We start from the raw sequence: 21245 nt of genomic DNA on the forward strand, positions 1-21245 counted from the left end.
CAGCAGCGGCAGCAGCAGGGGGAGCAGCAGCAGCGGGAGCAGCAGCAGCAGCAGCAGCGGCGGCGGCGGCGCCTGCAGCCTCCGCGGACGCAGCAGCCCGAGGACTCCATGAAGTCCGAGCGGCGCCTGCAGCCCAGTCCCGCCGAGCCCTCGCTTTTCTGATGGAGGTCCCTCAATGGGACCCCCTGAGAAATGACTCCCTGCCACCCACCCTCACTCCAGCCGTCCCCCCCTACGTGAAGCTCGGCCTCACCATCGTGTACACCATCTTCTACTCGCTCCTCTTCGTGTTCATCTACGTCCAGCTCTGGCTGGTCTTGCACTACGGGCACAAGCGCTTCAGCTACCAGACTGTCTTCCTCTTCCTCTGCCTCTTCTGGGCCTCCCTGCGGACCATCCTCTTCTCCTTCTACTTCAAAGACTTCGTCGCGGCCAACTCCCTGAGCCCCTTCGTCTTCTGGTTGCTCTATTGCTTTCCCGTGTGCCTCCAATTCTTCACCTTGACCTTGATGAACCTGTACTTCACGCAGGTGAGGTGGGGGGTGGGGTGGGGGTGGGGGTCCGCAGCCCCCGAGGGGCGGGAGAGCAAGCCTTGAGGGGCTGGCAGACCTGTCAGTCAGTCGGCATTATTCAGCATCTATTATGGGCTAGGCATTCTGCTAAGTGCTGGCGTTACACAGAAAAGCAAAAAAAACAAGGGGCTCACTGTTCGCCGAGATGCGGACAATCATGGACAAACAAATATAGATGGAGGATAAAACTGTCTGTCTGTTAGTTTGCACCTGTCCAGCTTCCCTGTACACCAACTCACTAACCCAACCCTTCCTGAAAAACAGGGGCAAAGGGCATAAGGATTTCAGTTTCAAGATTTGGTTTCTAGGACAGAGGAATGAGCGGGTAAAAAGGGAGCTGAGTGTGTTAGCATTTCTGCCATTCCACCGGTAACCCTTCTCACGAGGCTCCCCATCTTTATCCTATTCCCCATTCCCCAAGAAACGAATAAAGGTGTGGAGGAGAGTTTATAGGTATAAATTATGTTTTCCCCTTAACCATCACTCTTGACAGTTTAGTTGTTTCCCAGGACTAACCTCAGGATCTGAGCTGAGATCATTCTGGAGCGGTTTAGGGGCATTTCCCACTTTGGGAGAAGAACAGATTCAAGGGTCAAAGTTGTAGCTTCTTGAAGGCTAGAATCTGTTTTTCAAAAGTTAATATATTTTTGTGTCCCCTGGAGAGTATTTCTGGTCTCCCTTCAATACAGAATTCCTCCATGAAGTTACTCTTGTTGGGGGAGGGGGGAAACAGAGGGGGCTGCTTCCATTTCATATTCTAAGTCCAAACTCTTCTCCTTGGGAGCATTTTATCACCTTTTACCAAAGGACTCTTAATGAATTGAGACCTACAGGCTCATTCCCCACTGATTGCTACACAACCCTGAAGAGCAGTAAACACTCATCTCCATACCTAATATGAGGTTAGGCGGGATGCCTGAGTAAGGACCTGGTTTCCTCATCATAGAGGCCAAGGGAAAAGAACTATAAAATTTGGTTGAGAAACTTTTATAGGAGCACAGGACCAATTTTTATGAGACTTATTATTAATAGCCCAATTTAAGGACATGCTGGTTGACCCTGCCATTGCTTTGACATCAATTTAGAATTAATAAAAGTCATTACAAAGCATTTTCCAGTTAGCATATGAATTGCTACAGATAGACATAAAAAAGTGACTCCATCATAACCATCCCCTATTATTTCACTAAGGCACTAATATTTCCTCTTTCATTAAGAATCAGACCAGAGAAAATGACCATTCTCTTGTCTTCTGATGAGGTGATGAAAGGTTATGTTGTCTAACAGGCTGAGCCTAGTCATTTCAGCGAGTTCTTCCTTTGGTGCCATTAACTTCTTGACCAACTCTTGTGTCTTTAAATACAGAAATGTATAATAATAAATAATAAAATTATTTTTTATGGAATAGAACTTGTCATACCTGCCCTTTCTCCTGTCTTCTTTTCTCTCAACCTCCTTCCACTCTCCATGTAGTGAAAACAATATTTGAATGAAACATTTTTGTATGAGAAGTACAGCATATTATTAATATCTACTAAATATTAAGGCCAATGATCAAAAGGGAATTATTCTTGGTACCTTTCACTGGTCTGTTCATTCATACAGCCATTTATTTATTTATTGATTGATCAATCAACAATCATTTGAATGCCTACTATTTGTCAGGTACTGTGTTTAGTGTTGGGGAGAAAGAAAGGAAAAAAGGAAGAAGAAAGAAAAAAGAGAAAGAAAAGAAGAAGAGAAGAAAATATGTTCCTGAGGCATTTATAATCTTTTGGGGATAGTTTTAGCTTATTTTTAAATTTTAAATTCAATTTTATTTTCAGCTCCAAATTCAGAAGTTTACATTGCATCATGGAAAACAAGATGTACAAATATAAGTAAATACAGAATGAAGACAAAGCAAATACAAGGAATTTTATTCTTGAAGGAGGACCTGGTTGGGAGGCCTTATCTCGTTCCTGGCACGTGACCGAGCTTTCAGAAAGCTAGGGATTCTAAGTAATTTGGGAGAGAGTAGAGAGTGTAGGGGGACAGCTTGTATTATGGCATGAAGATGGGAGCTAGAAAAAGTGGCAGGTTATTAGGACCAGGTTATACTAAAGAGTATAAATACAAAAAGTAAGCTAGGCCCAGATTATGAAAGAACAAAGGAATTTTGTATTTGATTCTAGAGATAATAGAGAGTAATTGACACTCCTAGGACTGCCTATGGATTAGATTCTTTTGGTTTCTCCAACTCTTCAGCATATATTTATTGAGCATCTGCTATGTTTATACTACTGTGATAGATACTAAAGAAGATTTTGTTGTTCATTTGTGTCCAACTCTATATGATCCCATGGACATTTTATATGAAGTTTTCTTGGGAAAAGTACTGAAGTGGTTTGCCATTTCTTTCTCCAGGGCATCCCCATATTACAGATAAGGAATTAAGGCAAATAGGAGTTAAGTGACTTGTGAGGGTCATATAGGTAGTAAATGCCTGAGGCCAGAATCAAACTCAGATTTTCTAGACTCCAGGCCCTGTGCTTTGTCCACTATAATACCTAGTTATCCCCTACTAAAGAAAATACAAAGTTAATAATAATTGATATGGACATGGTACTTTTATTTTATAAAGCACTTTATTTTTTCTGAGCTTCACCATAAACCTTTGTACAGCTACCACAGGTATTACTATTCCCAGGCTCAGAGATATTATCTAACTTGCCCTTGGTCACACAGCTTAGAGAGTCAGGACTTACATCCTGATCTTTTTGATTCCAAATCTAGCACTTTGTGCAAAACTGAAGTCCTTTTGGATTTCAGTCTAAGAGTGTTAAATGATATATATATATATAAATTATGCACAAATGAATAAAGAATACAAACCGAGATGAGTTCCAAGGATGGTAGGAAGGTCCCTAATGTCAAGGAAGGGGGACCCTTAAGATAGGCTTAGGATCATAGCTTCAGAGCTCAAAGAGATTTTAAAGGTCATCTGGTTCAATCATTTTATGGTTGAGAAAATGGAGACCCAAGATCACACAAGTAGTAATTGAGAAAATTGAGATTTGCACTGAGGTGATAGGTCTAATAGTTTTAGCAATCTAAGAATCTTTAGAGGTAATCAAAGCTAAATCTTGAATTTTATGGATCAAGACTTTCCCTTTGCCTTTCCCTTGAAGCACATTGCCTCCCTTTCTTGGTAGAAATGGCACTTGAACTAGAGGAGTGAGTGGAGAAAGGACTTTCAGGGGTTTGAAACTGAACAAAGTCCAGAAGATAGAAGTGCAGGGGATCATGTACACATTTCTTTGTCAACATATGAACTGTATGTACTTTGTCCATTCAAATACTATGCAACCCATACATATAACCTGTAAATAAAAGGCTATTAAATAAAAAAAAAAAAAAACAAAACAAAAAAACAAATACTATGCAAGTTCACAAAATTAGAATGTGGGACTTGGTAATCATCAGGGCCTCTTCTGGCTTTAAAATTATATGTTTCTATTGTATCATAACTTTAAATGTCCTTAATATTAGAGGTATTATCGACTTTTTGTTGGGTTGCAAAATGAATTTGAGAAATATGGAGTTATGTAGGTAGATATTACTGTATGGAATGGTGGATAGAATGCTAGCCTTTCTTATTCATTCATTCAACAAATACACAAAGATATATATATATATATATATATATATATATATATATATATTTATAACACAGTAGAAACTTAGGTACTAAGGGAGATGGCACAACTAGTGGGATTAGCACTAGCAAGAGAGTTGGGGACCTGACATTGGCCAAGTCATTAAAGTTCTTTTAGCCTCAGTCTTGTTGATATTAAATTATCAGAGCTTCTTAATTTTTATTTCTCTTCCTTTCTTCTTTTCCTCTTTTCTTTTTATTCTTCCTTCCTTCCCTTCCTTCCTTCCTTCCTTCCCTTCCTTCCTTTTCCTTCCTTCCCTTCCCTTCCCTTCCTTCTTTCTTCCTTTTCTTCTTTCCTTCTTTTCTTTTTTCCTTCTTTCCTTCCTTTCCTTCTTTCTTTTTTGTGTGTCATGGACCCCCTTGGCTGTCTGGAGAAATCTATGGAAGCCTATGAACAATGTTTTTAAAGAATTGAAGTAATGCTAAATTTCAATTAGAAGTTAGTGAAAATAAAGATGTCATTATTTTTATTCTCCAAGTATGTATGTTCCCTGAATTCTGTCTTTGGATCTCCAGAGAAAGGGAAAGGGGTTCTGAGAATTCTAGATCTGATACATGATCTCTAAGATTCCTTTCAACTCAATAAGCCTATGACTCTTTTAAAAAGCTTTGATATAAAATTCAATATATAATTCCTTCCTCCCCACTTTTTTAAGGGGGAAAAAATAGTGGAAGGAAAAAACAGGAAGTTAAGGTTGCTTACTAATGATAATATGGCAAGTAAACCTGAAGCATGATGAGAAAGAGCTTGTAGGTCTTTGCTGCACCATCTGCTGGTTAATAAGTAAATACCTGGCCAAGGGAAGAGTTCACACCCATACGGTGCTTTCTTTGGCTGAAGATGTAGCTGGGCAACAGCTCTCGCTTGGGAGGGAAGCTTAGGGGGGTCGTGCTTTTGACTCCTGTTCTCCTAGGTCTGCAGAAAGCATTTAGCTTGGTAGCAAAGTACTTATCAGCCTAAAGCATAGTCACTCCCTGATTAAAGGAGGCGGCATCTCAGATTTCTTACAGATCAAAGGCATTTCTTAGTTTTTTAAACAGATAATTCAGATTGCTAGAGAGTTGTTTAAAGTTGTTTACAAGCACTAGGAAGAGAGCAGTGTTGATTGTAGGGTATATTTTCTTTTGATTCCCTTAGCCCCAATTCTGGGTAGATTTTTGGGTCTCACATAGAAGGACCATTGTCTTATATTTAGAATAGAATAGTAGTTTCAGAGGTTGAAGTGGTAAATACATACACTTCTGAGATGAGGAAAGTAAGACCCAAGAAATAATTGTCTAAGATCATTCAGTTAACGACAGAGCTGAAATTAGAACTCATTTATATAGTGTTTTGAGGTTTGTAAACTGTACATCTTATTTCATTTGATTCTTATAACTCTGTGAGTTAGATACTATGCTTGTTTTTCTGATGGGAAAACAGGCGGATAGAGATTGACTTGTTCAGGGTTACACAGGCAATAAGTATCTGAGTCTAGATTTGAATTCTAGTCTTCCTGAACCCAAGTCCAGGATTCTTAAATGTCACCTCATTAACACATGTGTATATACACACACACACACATTTTAATGAGATGATATTTACATATATTTATATGTGTATATATACACATATATGCATAATATGTATATGTATATATACACAAATCTAAATTTTTAGATATATAATATTTTAAGAATTACAAAGTACTTTACAAATATTATCTCATTTTATGATTATATATTGAAAGATAGGTGCTATTATTTTTATTTGTTTTACAAATGAGCAAATTAAAAGAGATAGCTGTTAAATAATTTGTACAGAGGTCTGAGAATAGATCTCTGGGTCCAGTGCTCTATCCACTGTATCATGTAATTGCCGATAACAGATAGCATTTATGTAACTAGCACTTTTTTTTTTTTTTTACAAACATAACTCCCTTTATCCTCACAATAACCCTGAGAGATTGATGCTATTATTATGCCCATTTTACAGATGAGAAACCTTGAGGCTCAGAAAAATTAAGTAACTTGTTTGAGATCACACAGTATCTGAGGCTGGATTTGAATTCAGGTCTTCTTAACTTCAGGTCCAGCTCTGTATTCACTGTGCCAACCAGTTGCCTCAGTTTCCAAAATCCCAACTTTCAAGTTAATTATGCTTCTTTTGCTTTTATTATCATGTTTGTTCCTTGTAGCTTTTATGAGGTAAATGGATTATTTACCTTCTATAGATGGAAAGAAACAATGAGGAAATGAACGAACCAAATAAACATGATTTTCATTTTTATTCTTTCAGCAAGTACTTATCAGTAGTACCTTATCATAAGTATGTCATATGAGAATAAGGAGGTGATGAGGTCATATGGGGAAATAAACTGCACTGAAGGTCAACAGATTGTAGGTTCCACTTCTAGATGCACCTTGGATTAGTTGTATGACCCCAGGCAAAGTATTTCAACTCTGTGAGCCTCATCTCTGAAAGGAGGAGTTTGGATTAGTTAAGCTATAGGATCTCTTCCAATGAAAATTAAATTCCATTATTAGTTGTATAACCCAGACCCTGCCCCCCAAAACTACATAGGGACACAAGATAAGTATGAAGGAATGAATACATGTTAAAAAAAAAATCAGTTGATGCTACAAGGATTAGGAGAAGGAAAACCCTGGGATTTTGAGGTCAGAGCAGCCTCATGGAAAAGATGGATCTCAATTTGGATGTCTCTCTCTCTCTACTCACAGCTAACACCAGGGTAATTCAGGGCTTCATCTGCTCTCATTTGGGTTATGATAACAGCCTCCCATGTATCTGAATTTTTATATTTGTTGTTTCTTACAATCCAGACATATTCTTCAAATAATTGGGCATTTACTCTGTTTTCAATTCTTTGCTGCCATAAAAAGTACTAATGTTTTTTTGTCTTTGACTTCTTTGAAGGTAGGTGCCTAATAGTGAGGTCTTTGGGTTAAAAATAGAGGAATTTTAGTTACTTTTAGGACATAATTCTAAATTGTTTCCTAGATGTTGGAAGTGTTTCACCAATCATATATTTATATGCTTGTCTCCCCTACAGCACCCCAATACTAATTAATATTTTATCGTCTTTTCTGACATTCTCATTGCAAAATAAAGCCTCAATTTGCATTTCTCTTCAGTGATTCAGAGCAATTTTCAATAAGGTAATCAATAGTTTACAATTCTTTTGAGAACTGTTCATTTCTTTTAACCACTTATCTATTAATGAATAGATCTTGGACTTATATGTGGATTTATGATTACTAACATATCTTGGATATATAAGTCCATTAGTTATGGATTTGTGATTACTGACACCTTGGATATAAATCCATTATCTGAGATTTTTGTTGCAAGCTTTTTTTTTCTTAGTTGGCAGTTTCACTTTTTATGCTAGCATGATTAATTTTGCTCACACAAAAGATTTTCGACTTCATGTAATCAAAATGATGTTTTATGTTTTGTGAGCTTCTCTATCCCTTATTTGGTTAAGAAATTTCCCCTTAGTCATAATTGTGAAAGATAACTATCTATTTTCTTTTTATTGATTTGACCTTTTATGTTTGGGTAGATTATTTGTTTAGAATTCACTGTTATTCAGTATATGGTCTTAGGTGCTACTCTAAACCAACTGTTTACCAGTTTTCACAGGTATTCTCAAACAGAAAATAGTTTACCAGATAGTTTGTTTTGGGGTTTAACAAATACTGGGTTACTGAGTTCAGTTGTTTCTGGCTCTTGCTTCATTGAGCTAGTTTTCTGTTAATTAGTACTCCCAAATTTTGATGATTACTGCTTTACAATATAACTTAAAGCCTGAAAATGCTTTCTTTTCCATTTCTGCTTATTTTGTTTATAGCCTATGAGAGTTAGGCATTTTCCCTTTTTCAAATACATTTTGTTATTTTTTTAACCTAATTCCACAAAATATCTCTTTAATACTTTGATAGACTTAAAATAAATCAAATTAATTTGTGCATATTAGTCATTTTTATTACATTGACTTGACCCAGCAATAAGTGGTGAATAGCTTTCAAATTATTTAAATCATTCTTTATTTCTTTAAAGAGTAGTTTCTGTGAGTATATTTATAGAAGTCTTGAGTATATCTTGATAAACTGACTCCCAGATATTTTCTGGATTTTGTAGTTATTACAAATGGGATGTTCCTTTCTATTATTTCCTCCTATTTTGTTATTGCTGTGTATAAACGCAAACAATTTTTGCAGATTTATTTTAAATGTAGCTACTTAATTGAAGCTATTGTTTCATTTAGATTTGTTTTTTTTTGATGATTCTCTAAGATTATATGTATTTAAATATAAAATGGCCAGTGAGTGCCCTATACATCGATATCAGTGTCTAAACTCCACATTTTTTTCTTCCTTGAGAAAGATTATTTGCATCTTAAAATTTTCACTCCTAAGAACTTCCTATTCTTCTTAGTCTGACTTTTCCTGGAGTATTTTCTATCACAGTCTAAATAAAAATCTTTGCTATCTTGTCCCAAATAGACTATTGTAATGCCTTTAACCTCCAAGACCAAATAAATCTTCAAGCAAAAAGCTATGTATGCAGTTTCCATCATGGCTTTAGCTCAGGTTCTTTCTGGCTATGGTCTGAGAATGACTCAGACCAGTATTTTAATCAAGTAGAGATTTAAAAAAATCATTCCTGAGGGGCCACCATTCCGGAAAGGACTCACACAACTTTTAGCAGTCACGGGTTTGTTTCTTCAATGGCTAGGAAAGAACCTTCTCCCAGACCCCTCAGACTTAGTGAGTGTTTGAGACTAGATACAGCAATAGAATGTGTTCAGCTTCCTCAAAATCCAACTTGCCTTCAGCCTCAGGCCAAGTATGACAAGTTCTTGCCATTATAGACAGTAACTTTAGAAAACAGTGGAAAGCTGAAAAATCTTGATGCAGAATGAGGAAGTAGTAAGGGTAAATGTACTAAGAGTCAGGAGATTGAATTATTTTGTCCTAATTTTTTTTTAAATCTATACACAGTCACTGTTAACTGAGAATACTCCATAAGGACATAAATAGTTATCTTCCTTTTTTTTTTTTAAACTGGAGACCACTGAAACAAGTTCAAGGCAAAATTAATTGTATTAATTTCAGTTATTTTCCTATTTTTAAAAACAGATCACTGAAACAAGTTCAAGGCAAAATTAATTGTCTTTAATTATATAATAAATTCATCTCATATACCTGAGGTTAGAACTTGATTCTACCCAGAAGCTTCATTCACTGTTTAGCCATAGGACTGACCTACAAAACTCCCAAGATCTTCAAAATGCTTGAATGCTATCAAAATCATATTAAAACATAACTGGGAAATATCTTAACAAAATAATACAACATAAATAAAGTTAATTTGTGGTTTTCTAAGTCAATATTCTGGCTGGCAGGGATCTAGGTTTGTTTGACACTTTTGGTTTAGATATAGCTATTTAACTGAAACTGTTGTCTCATTTAGTTTATTTCTTTTAATGATTCTCTGAGATTATATGTATTTAAATATAAAATGAGCAGTGAGTGCCCTATGCATCTACACCAGTCTCTAAAGAGTTCCTCATTTTCTTCTTCATTGGGAGAGATTGATTAGATCTTACAGATTTCATTCTTAAGAACTTCCTTCCTACTCTTCTTAGTCTGGACAAAATGTTTTGTCCAAATTCTAATTTCTGACATAGCCAGGATCTCAAACCCCTTTTACCATAGTGTACTAGTAGGAGAATTTGGCAAGCTCTCAGTTAAGAACATCTTCCACACTTAAATTCTAGTGCTAGGGAAGGACTTGGAGAATATTTATTTTAATTTCCTTATTTCAAATGAGCAAGCTGAGGTCTTTAGAGTTTAAGCAACTTGTCCAAGTTCATATAGCTAATGGATGGTAAATTTGAAATTAAAATCTGTTTTCTGATTCTCATTTCTTACTGTAGCATGCTGCATCCACGAGACTTCAAAGTAAAAACTAAATCATCCAGGCTATGTTATTTCCCCATCAGAAGGGGAACAATCTAGGATTTGGAAGTGACCTTAGAGGCCATTTAATCCAACCAATTGCTACAAGTCATGTGAATACAGATTATGTCTAGTCTTGTCTTTTGTTCTTTTTGCCAATTTGCAGATGTGAGGTAAAACTCAGGGTTGATTTGATTTGTCTCTTCTTCTTAGTGTTTTGGAGCAAGTCTTCATATGGATGTTAGTAGTTGGGGTACACTCCACCAGACTCACAGGGCAGGAAACTTAGTTTGATACCTTGAGCATTCCTGGGCAATTCCCCATTTTGTCAACCAGAATTAAAATCTCATTTCCCATTACAAATCAATTAAGTAAAAGCAAAGTCTGAGAGCTGCCAGTCTAATCACTGAAGGAAAACAACTAAAGCCCAGGAATTTATACAGACTTTCACAGCTCATTCTCACTAGTGCTTACCTGTCTGCCCACCAATCAGGAGGCTGCTTTGCCTGTAATTCTACATACCATGACAGTTGAGGTAAGATTTCTTTTTTTCCTTCACTATTTTCTCCTACTTCTCCATAGTACAGACAGGCAGGAATTAATGTGTAGGATAGGGAGAGAGAATCTTATTTTGGATTGACTATCTAAGAAGAGCTCCAGACCAATTTAGAGAGACCATTTACAACTAGAATGTTAAAGTTCTGCCATCTGGCAGACTTTTTCCCTGCACCATCACAAATAAGATTATTATGTTATTTTAAATTTTCCATTAGTCTGATCTTGAAAAATGTCAGCAAACACAAACATTTCAGTATATAAAGAACAGAAAAAGAAGATTGTATATGAAACTGCAAATCTCCATTATGGACACCTTGGATTTTTTAAGTATAAACTAAATTCAGCACACTCATTCTCAATCTGTCCTGCTTAGTTGTTTTTTTTTTCCCTTCTGAACCTCCTTCTGTTCTATTTCTAAAAATACTTCATTGAACTTTTTTTTCTTTCTTTCTTTTTTCTTGGCATTACTATAACCTTTCCTTCCTCATCTCCCCCAGCAAAAACAAACAAACAAACAAACAAAAAACTTTCCATTAAAATAAAATAAAACAAGTTTATACATTGGCCATGTCTGAAAATATATCTTATTCTTTATCTCTAATCTATCACCTCTTTGTCAAAGATGTGGGAAGGATGCTTCAACAATTGTCTTCTGAGTAGTGATTTATCTATATTAATTAGAATTCTTAAACCTTTCAAAGTTGCTTTTTGTTTTTAAACGATGTAGTCATTGTATAAATTATTCTTCTAGTTTGGTTCTTTTTTCCTGTGAAAAACTACTTATTCAGGCCCAAGGACAGGACACAGACTTATATTAAAACCTATCCCTACACCTCATTCCCCCTCTTTTCCATCGCTATAGAGACCCCAACTCCAGGCAATGGATTTTCCTCAGGTGTCTAGAGCCAGCTTGGCTATAGCCCTTCAGGAGCAAAAGCCTGCTTAGGGCTGCAACTCACCAGTAGCATGCTGAGGGTTCTGAACCTCAGGGCCAGAGAGAACTGAGAGACAGAGGGAACAGGACCGACCACCAGGACAGAGCATCATGTGCATGGGGATGAGTCCTGAGGTCAGCTGGAGCCAGTTCTGACCATCCAGATGCCAGCTGGAATTAACACTGATAAACCATGAATTTCTCTGAGCCACTTTGAGATTCAGTCTCCAAGGTTGCCAACTCAAGATGCTGAGTGGTTAAATTTAACAATTCAATTCAGAAACAAGTTTTGCAAGCCTTCTAGAGAAAGATCTCCAAATACAAAGAAAAGACATTTGAATAAAAACCGTCTATTCCATAGTCACTAGAAAAAGGAGGAGAGAAGGGAATAATGTTTCCTGAAGCTCAGGATGACTTATCCTGAAAACGTGAATTTAACCATACAGAACAAAAGATGGACATTCAATAATAAAGATTTTATTTTATTTTTTGAATACAGGGAAGATTTATTTTACATTCTTACAAGAATGGGTGCCTCGAGGGGTATTCACTTTTGAAACTCCAAAGGCATCATTTTATTTCCTATCCTAAAGCATAAATTTCTCCCTGATTCCCCATTATATTGGATGTTACAAAAGTTACACATCATGAATCTCCATCCCTCCAGTCCCTGCCCCAAAGGAACTTCCTTTCTACAAGTGGGGGAAGGTAACAAAGGAAGACCAAGGGCAAAGAACAAAAGATTGTTTTCAAATCTCAGACCATTACCCAATAAAAAAGACTTTAAAAGATTTTGAGAAAGAAAATCAGATCAAGAGATATTAGTTTTCTCTTGAACACTCCAAACAAAAGAAATGCAAGAAGAGTGAATAAATGCAAGCAATCAAAGACAGGAATAATAATAAAGTGACTATAAAAAGACCAGTAAGAGATTTCTTTTTAAATGTACCCAAGGAGATAGAGAGATCAAGGAGAAAATCTGAACGAGGTAACAATGAAGAGACAGACGGGTATTATGAGCAGACCCTGGCAACATCCTGCCTAAAAGTGAATTGCTTTTTTTGTGAGACTAGATTATAACATGGGAATAGACATTGCTCTGGAAATGGGGCACAATGAAAAGAGGGAATCCATGGAATGAGCCCTAAAAGGCAGTGACAGAAAACAGCTAGAGGGGAGACCCTAGAATGGATATCTTGAAAATTTTGATAGTATAGAGAATACAGAAGAATATATATATATATATATATATATATATATATATATATAATCAAGATGAGGGCCTAGAGTAAACAGAAGAAGATGGGCATTGAAGAGAGTGAGAGAAATCTTTTTGGAAAATGGTATAAAAAATGAGAAATTTAAGAACTAAGGAATAGGATAGTAGAAGGGGAGGAAAGGAAGGAGGGCATATCAAACAAGAAGAGGGGTTCAGGGACGAATGAAAGAGAGACAATGGGAAAAGACCCATATTTGAAAAAAAGATTAAAGTAAAGTAATACAACATAATTGTATCCAGGATAAAGAGGGAAGTGGTCAAATTGGAAAAAAAAAAAATCTTTGTATCAGATTTCTCTGATAAGGGCTTGATATACAAGATGTATTATATATGTATGACTAATAATGATTTCCCAATGGATTAATGGTCAAAGGATATAAACAAACCTCAAAAGAGCTATATTTATAACTGCATAATAAAATTTCCTAAATAACTAATGAAAGAAATGCAAATAAAAACAACCATAAATATTTAGATAATATTTTTATCATATTGATGTGATTAAGGTATGAAAAATTAATATCTCCCCCAATATTTAGATCTATCTTTATTTCTTTCAAGAGTATCTTGTAATTATATTCATATAATTATTAGGAATGTTTTGGTAGGTAGGCTACCAAATATTTTATATATTCCATAGTTATAAATGAAATTTCTGTTTTTAACATTTTGGCTGGGCTTTATTGGTAATATGTGGAAAATTTTATTTGTGTTGATTTATTTTATAACCTACTTTGTTGAAGTTATTGCTTGAATTAATTTTAGTTGATTCTCTAAGGTTTTTTAAATGGCACGTTTGTGTAAAGTGGCAATTTACTCTTTGCATGTTTATTACAATTCTCTTTTTTTATCTTATTGCTATAGTTAGCATTTATAGAACTCTATCAAGTTATAATGATGGTAATGGACATCCTTGCTTTACTTCTAATATTATTGGAAGGGCCTCCTTTAAGTTTTATTACACATGATGCTGGCTTATTGCTTTAGATACTTACTAGTCAGTATATTAAGAAAAGCTTTGGTGCTGGCGCTTTTAAAAAATGTTTTAACAGAAGTGGATATTGCATTTTATTTAACGTTTCCCCGTATTTATTAACCTAATCATATGGTTTTAAAATTATTTTGTTTTTATTATAGACTATGTTTGTAGTTTTCCTTATATTGACATAGCAGCTAGATGGCACATTAATAGAGTGTGGGCCTAGAGTCAGGAAAACTGGAGTTCAAATGTGGTTTCAGATCCTTACTACCTGTGTGATCATTGGCAACTCATTTAATCCTGTTTGTCTCAGTTTACTCATATATAAAATGAACTGGAGGAGGAAATGGCAAAAGTACTCCAGTATCTTTGCCAAGAAAACCCCAAATGTAATGCAGAAGAGTCAGACATGACTGAAACAACTGAACAATACTGAATTAATCATTTATTCCTGTTATTGATCCAATCTGATCACAGTACATAATGTCTTGAATTTTACTAATATTTTATTCAGTATTTTTATGTTACTATTCATTAAGGATGTTGGTCTATAGTTTTTCTTCTATAATTTGCTGCTCCATGATTTGGTTATCATAACCATATTTGTTATTCTAGAAGGAAGGTGATAGGAGTCCTTCCTTTTCTATTTTTGCACAGAGTTTATGTAATGTTAGAATTAATTGTTCTCTAAACACTTGATAAAACTAACTTGAAAATCTAACTCTTCTCGGGAATATTCTCCTTGATAATTCCTTAAAGGCTTTTTTCAGTTTTTTTCTGAAATTAGGTTATTTTAAATGGTTGTCTTTTTACATCAGAAAAAGTAGGAGTTTAATTGCTTAAAAGAATGAAGAGGTGGATAAGATATAAAAATAAGAATATTGAAAGATGTTTGTGAATATATTACCAAGATTTCTTTGGACATTCAGAAATAACAAAAAAAGCTGATTGAATGTGATGAAGCTTCTGATTAAAAGTGAAATGGTCTCTCCAATGTTTTTTTTTTTAATACACATTTAATCAGTAATCATTTATTAAGTACCTAATATATGCTAGACACTATGCTAGACATTGAGGAAACAAGACAAAAATAGAACAGTCCTATTTTAAAGAGATTATTAACTGATAAATACTAATATGTTATATATACTTGTTATATATATAAAATGTATATGAATATAGATAGATATATGTAATTGTAGTTTATAAGGCAATTTAGGAGTTAGACACAACAAATGAGGGAATTCTGTAAGGATTATATTATCTAAGAGTTACATATTATATCATATAATAGTATAGCATTATGTAAGGGAAAACAGATTGTGTGAATAGATACAGTAAAGAAAGAAGAAATATATATAAGTAAAAGCAAATAGACAAGTTTGGAGAAAAAGTGTAATTAACCTGTAAAGATAAGCTGCAGGCAGATTGTAAATGGTTTTAAAGCCACAGAGGAGTTTGTTTTTTGACCTAGAGCCAATGGAAAACCATTTGAGTTTTTTGAGCTGGTTCAGTGACCTAATCAGACCTTTTGTGTGGAGGATAAACTGAAAAGAAAAGAAATGATCAATGTACCAGCCTATTTATTGCCTATGAGAAACATTTAAGATAATATATTTACAACTATTGTTATAAATTTATAATGTATTTTTCTATCTTATTTTATGTGTATATTATACGACATTCAAAAATAATTTTTTTCCTATTTAAGAAAAAGATATAAGGTGCAAAACCAACAATTTTGGTCACTGGAAATTGCCAATTATTTTGCAGTACTTTATTATATTGAGAATATTGTCTTTCTTGAGCTTTTAGATAGCTACTGAATGAATACAAGAGACCCACTTGGGTTTTAGTTGGGATTTTACATAGCTTGCATTTTAATTCTTTGGTTCTTTGCTGTTTCTATTAATTTATAGCATTATTTTAATAAATGTTATAACCCCAATTTACCAAAAAAAAAAAATCAGTGCTTGATATAGGGTGATAGCCTAGGAGTAGAGAGAAAAGAACCAATGTGGAAGATATTGGGTAGATAGAATCACCAAGACTTGGTGATGTACTGATAAGGGATGGAAGTAATAAAGGGTTGAGAATCATTAAAATCCTGAATAATGAATAAATTCTGCCTTAGACTTATTGAGATATTGAGGGGACATCCAGTTGGAAACGTCCATTAGGCACTTGTGACCTGGACTGGATGGGACTCAGGAAAGATAATTGAGAAACATCTACTTGGAGGTGATAGTTGAGTCTACTAGAACTGATGAAATCACCAAGAAGGAGATAACAGAAATAGAGAAACAGAAATCTGACCTGAGAAATAACCCTGGGCAGTATCTTAAGTATTTCATGAAATAGGTTAACAAATAACAATAAAGGGACTTGCTAACCTTTCACTTTATTTTTATTCTGTGTAAGCTACAAGATAGAATATAACCTGAGCTATATCTATCTTGCCAAAAAGGTAATTTCTTGAGATTGTCTTCTGAGAAAAAAGGGATGTAGCAAAATACATATACACCTTCATTTACACAAACATACACACACCATAGAACTTACTAGTTTTCCTTCAGAACTTTCAAACAAAGGGCATTTTTTTGCCTCTGTCCCCAATGATTAGAGATTTATTAGGGATAGAGGCAGTCTTCAGAACCAGAAATACATGAATTCAAGATTCTGATACATACTAACTTTAATATTGAACAAGTTAACTTCTCAGTGATCTAGGTCAGTGTTGTCAAACTCAATAGGAAAGGACCCGTGTGGATCACATATTGACTTAGAAAATCACAGATTAACTTTATCTATATTTTATTATATTTTAATTTATTTTGTTAATCATTTCCCAGTTACATTTTAATCTGTTTCTGCTGCAACTCAAGGCCTGGATTTGGCATTTCTCATCTTGGTATGTCTCTTAGACTGAGTTGCAGCAAAGTTACTGACCCACACTGGTGGAGGGAGTTTCCTCATGGGGAATTGTCTATATCAGTGAAATATCAGGTCCAGTCCTTGCCAGTTCCTGGCACACTGCAGCTATTTAATAGCTATTTCTTGACTTGAATTGTGTGAAAATTGGGTTCAGGAATTCATGCTACAGAGAATAATCTCTGTTAAATCATATGATGATCAAAAAGCCTGTTACCAGTGTTATTCAGAGACACAATTCTATTGTATTGAAAAAGGGTCAAGACAGCAGGAATGAATGAACTGGATGCCAGGTTCCAGGATGGTGAGGCTGAATCAGTCAGTGATACTTAAAAGAGATTTCTCCATCTTGAAAAAAGGGTTTGTTTTCTTTTTCTTTTTAAAGCAGCCCATACTTTACAGAGCATGCTATCTATATAATACAAAAATCATATTGTAAGAAGCATTGCTCTTAATAAATTAATGCATCATTATAAATGGTCACTGTCTTTGACTTTGCAGGTAAATGACTCCATACCCTGGGATGGGTCACTGGGCTCTCACTCTCAACAGCTGTTAGGTAATATGGCCTCCTGTAAATGGCCTGTAAAGTGTGACTGGCACCAGCAACTGAGTGGAGTGGGTTGTCTTGTGATCAACACTCATTCCCTTGAATGAATTGAAGATCATACCCCAATATTGTCTTAATTATTCTGAGACCTAGATTTGTTTCCCCCCGACTTGATAACTCATATATGTCCGTTCTAGGATTTTTTGGCTTTCTTATAGTCCAAAAAGATTTTGTTTCCTTTAAAATAAAAACAATGATGAAATAACAAAGTCTAGCAAATATAATGAGCAAAATCACTCAGTTGAAAATATCAAAAGGATGCTGCAGATAATGAAAAGGTTAGGGTTGGAAGGAATCTTTGAGTTCATCTCTTTTGGCTTCCTCAAAATGAAAATGAATAAACTGAAGCTCAGAGTGTTATAGAATATTGTTCAAGGTCATACAGCAGAGTCAGGATGTAAAGCCCAATCTTATAACTCAAGTTGAATTTCCTTCCTTTCTCCCTCCCTTGTACCCTCCAAAGTAAATATATTATTGTCGCTATCAAAAACAATACTTGCATTTCCCAGTATTTCAGTCTCCTTTTACCTAATGAAGCTCTTCCTTGTAACAAACAGAATTAAGCAAAACAAATAACCTTGACCATGTCTAAAAACAAATTCCATGTTTTGCACACATGATCCACCACATCTTTGCTGAGATGAGGGAGGTGTGCTTTGCTGCCAGTCCTGAAGATATAGTTGGTCATTGCATTGATTAAGAGTTCTGATGACTTTCAGGATTGTTTTCCTTTACATTATTGTGGTTCTAGTGTAATTGTTTCTTTGGTTCTACTTATTTTTCTGTTAGTCTGTGTAACCCTTACTAAGGTTCCCTGAACTCTTCATATTCATTATGACTTATCATCCAATAGCATTCTACATATTTCAATATTTCACAGGTCATAGCATTTCAGCCATTTCCTAATCAATGGGCATTACTTTGTTCCCAGTTTCTTAGCTCTAAAAACAAAGAGCTACTATAAATATTTTTCTGCATTGCTCAGTTCCACAGGAAGTGCTTCACTCCAACTCCCTCTTCCTCCCACATGTATAAATGGGACCTTCTTCTCTGATTTTAACTTCCTTGGGGAAGTTTCCACTAAGTGTGGAAAGTTTTCAGTGGAAAGTCAAAGAAATGAATTTACTAGTTCAACCAAATGCTATCTTTTTTAAAAAGAATACTTTTTCATTGGGAAGAAGATGGTTAGTACCCTTTTTAAAATGTGTCAAAACCAGATTAATAACTCCTGCTTTATTTTTATTTTTGCAATTTTTTAATTTTATCACTTTGGCATAATGAATAGATTTACAAATTTCAATTAATGATCTGTATATCAACCAATATCTACTACAAAGATTTTCTAATATTGCTCAATGAAATAATTGAGGAACAAGATGGTCTAGTTTGCCGTCTTATAATTAAAAGCAGATAGTTGGATGTCATAAGGAGAAAAATATACTTCTGTGGTTCATTGAAGCAGGATCCAGCCTGTACTTTTATTTATTTTTGATTAAAGCTTTTTGTTTTCAAAATATATGCATAGATAATTTTCAACATACACCTTTGCAAAACCTTGTGTTCCAATTCTTTTCCATTTTTTTTCTTTCCTTTCTCCCATCTCTTCCACTAGACAGCAAGTAATCCAATATATGTTAAACAGGTGCAAATTCTTCTATATATATTTCCACAATTTTCTCACTGCACAAGAAAAATCAGATCAAAAAGGGGAAAATGAAAAAAAAAAACTAAGTATACAGTAACAAAAAAGTGGAAATACTATGTTATGATCCACACTCAATCCTTCTCTGGGTACAGATGTCTCTCCATCACAAGACCATTGAAAGTAACTTGAATCACCTCATTGTTGAAAAATGTCCATCAGAATTGATCATTGTATAATCTCACTCCTTCACAAATCTTTTGGAATTGGTCTAATGACCTCTATGTTGAAGAGGGCCACATCCATCAGAATTGACCATTGTATAATCTTGCTGTTGTGGCGTATAATGATCTCCTGGTTCTGCTCATTTCACTCAGCATCAGTTCATGTAAGTCTCTCTAGGCCTCTCTGAAATATCATCCTCTCGATCATTTCTTATAGAACAATAATATTCCGTAAAATTCATATACCATAATTTATTCAGCCATTTTCCAACTGATGGGCATCCACTCAGTCTCCAGTTCCTTGCCACTGCAAAAAAGCAGCCTGTACTTTTTTGGAATAAAATAAAGAATTATTGAGATAGAAAGTCAGAAGAGAAGATTAGATATTAATTGTCCATATCCAACCATCTCTTTGGTAGATGCAGAACATTTTCTCCTTATGACATCCAACTATCTACTTTTATCTATATGAAGGCAAACTAGAGCATCTTTTGTCTCAGTTCTTGCACTGCATGGGTGTTTCTTTAAAAGGCTGAGGACTCCCGCTGCATCTGAGGCTATCACCAGGCCTGCGGAACTGTATCTTACTACAGGACTTTGTAATCTGACCCTGGAGGAAAGAGTGACTTTGCACAGTTCTGTGTCACTTAAATCTAATACACTTGCAAGACAAGACATCACTCTGCTGCTGTGATTGGCCCTCTTCAGCAAAGGACAAACAACAAAATAACTTTTACCTGATCAGCACTGATCTGTTTCTAGAAAAACCTTGGGAATGTAAATCTAATTTGGTGTTAATTGGTCAGGGATTGGGGATATGCAGAATATTCTTTTCCAGTCCGGAGCAGCCACAAATAATATTGAAATATCCCCAGTATTTAGGTCATTTTCCTGATAGTTAGTGGGAGTTAAAGAAAGGAAAGGAGACACCATATTAATCTCTGTTTTAGGATTATCATTTAGATTAGATCAGGAATGGTTTAGAACCAGAACCAGCCTTACGCTTCAGATCATATTTCACTCTTTAGTTTACTGTGATACAAAAAGATGCCCTTGGAATTGGGAAGGAAGGAAATTTGATGCCCCATTAAATTTGATTTCTTGCTCACCTGCCCTATCATTGACTAGCCTATGGCCTTGAGGTGACCATTTCACTTCTTATTTCCTACTTAGTTCTTTCTGTAATACTCAGATTAATAATTAAGGCCTACCTCTGAAACAGTAAAGTGGTAGCCTCTTTCTTAAGCTATCATGGATGAAAGATTGCCTATCCGTGCATCAGACTGGTAGCATCATTGTAAGTCTCACTGAGATTGCTGCAATTTCAGTTCTTAATTCATTCTCCGGTTACTCTTCTGGCTGGCCCTCCCAATTGTGACAACGAGGTTATGTTTTGCATCTTCAGTAAATTCAGTCCCTTTGACATTTGTGGGTGTTAACTGGCCAGACAGGGAGAAGTTAAGAATGAGATGTTTTCCATAGCAGACTGGAACTACCTGGCATGACCTAATATGAGCCACCCATTAATGATGGTGAATTATATAAGAATTACATAGCAAGGAAACCTTGTCCAATTCAATGCTATCTGGCAAAACAAAGTAAACTAACATGTGTTTAGCACGTTAAAATATATGTTAAATATATGAAAAAGCTGAAAAATACATGCTTTTTCAATTTTGATTCTTTTAAACTTTAATTTTTTTCTATTAACAAGCATTTATTTTCTCTTCCTTTTACCTCCCTAACCAATACATATGAAAAAAAAGAAAAGAAAAGAAAAGAAAAACAACCACAAATCCATATAACATGGTGAAGAGGATTCTGGGAATATGGTAGAGTAGGTTGATAACTT

General features: G+C 35.2%; 1 protein-coding gene across 1 annotated transcript in view; it reads left to right on the forward strand.

Moving 5' to 3' along the window:
* Positions 1-50: 50 nt before the first annotated feature.
* GPR137B (G protein-coupled receptor 137B) overlaps positions 51-21245 on the forward strand; it is an 88425-nt gene continuing 67230 nt past the window's right edge. The window contains exon 1 of the mRNA XM_003767808.4: positions 51-530. Within this exon, the coding sequence (XP_003767856.1) occupies positions 162-530 (369 nt within the window). The 5' untranslated portion in view covers positions 51-161. The remainder of the gene's footprint in view (positions 531-21245) is intronic.

Source organism: Sarcophilus harrisii, chromosome 4 (genome assembly GCF_902635505.1).
Source record: "Sarcophilus harrisii chromosome 4, mSarHar1.11, whole genome shotgun sequence".
NCBI classification, from domain to species: Eukaryota; Metazoa; Chordata; class Mammalia; order Dasyuromorphia; family Dasyuridae; genus Sarcophilus; species Sarcophilus harrisii.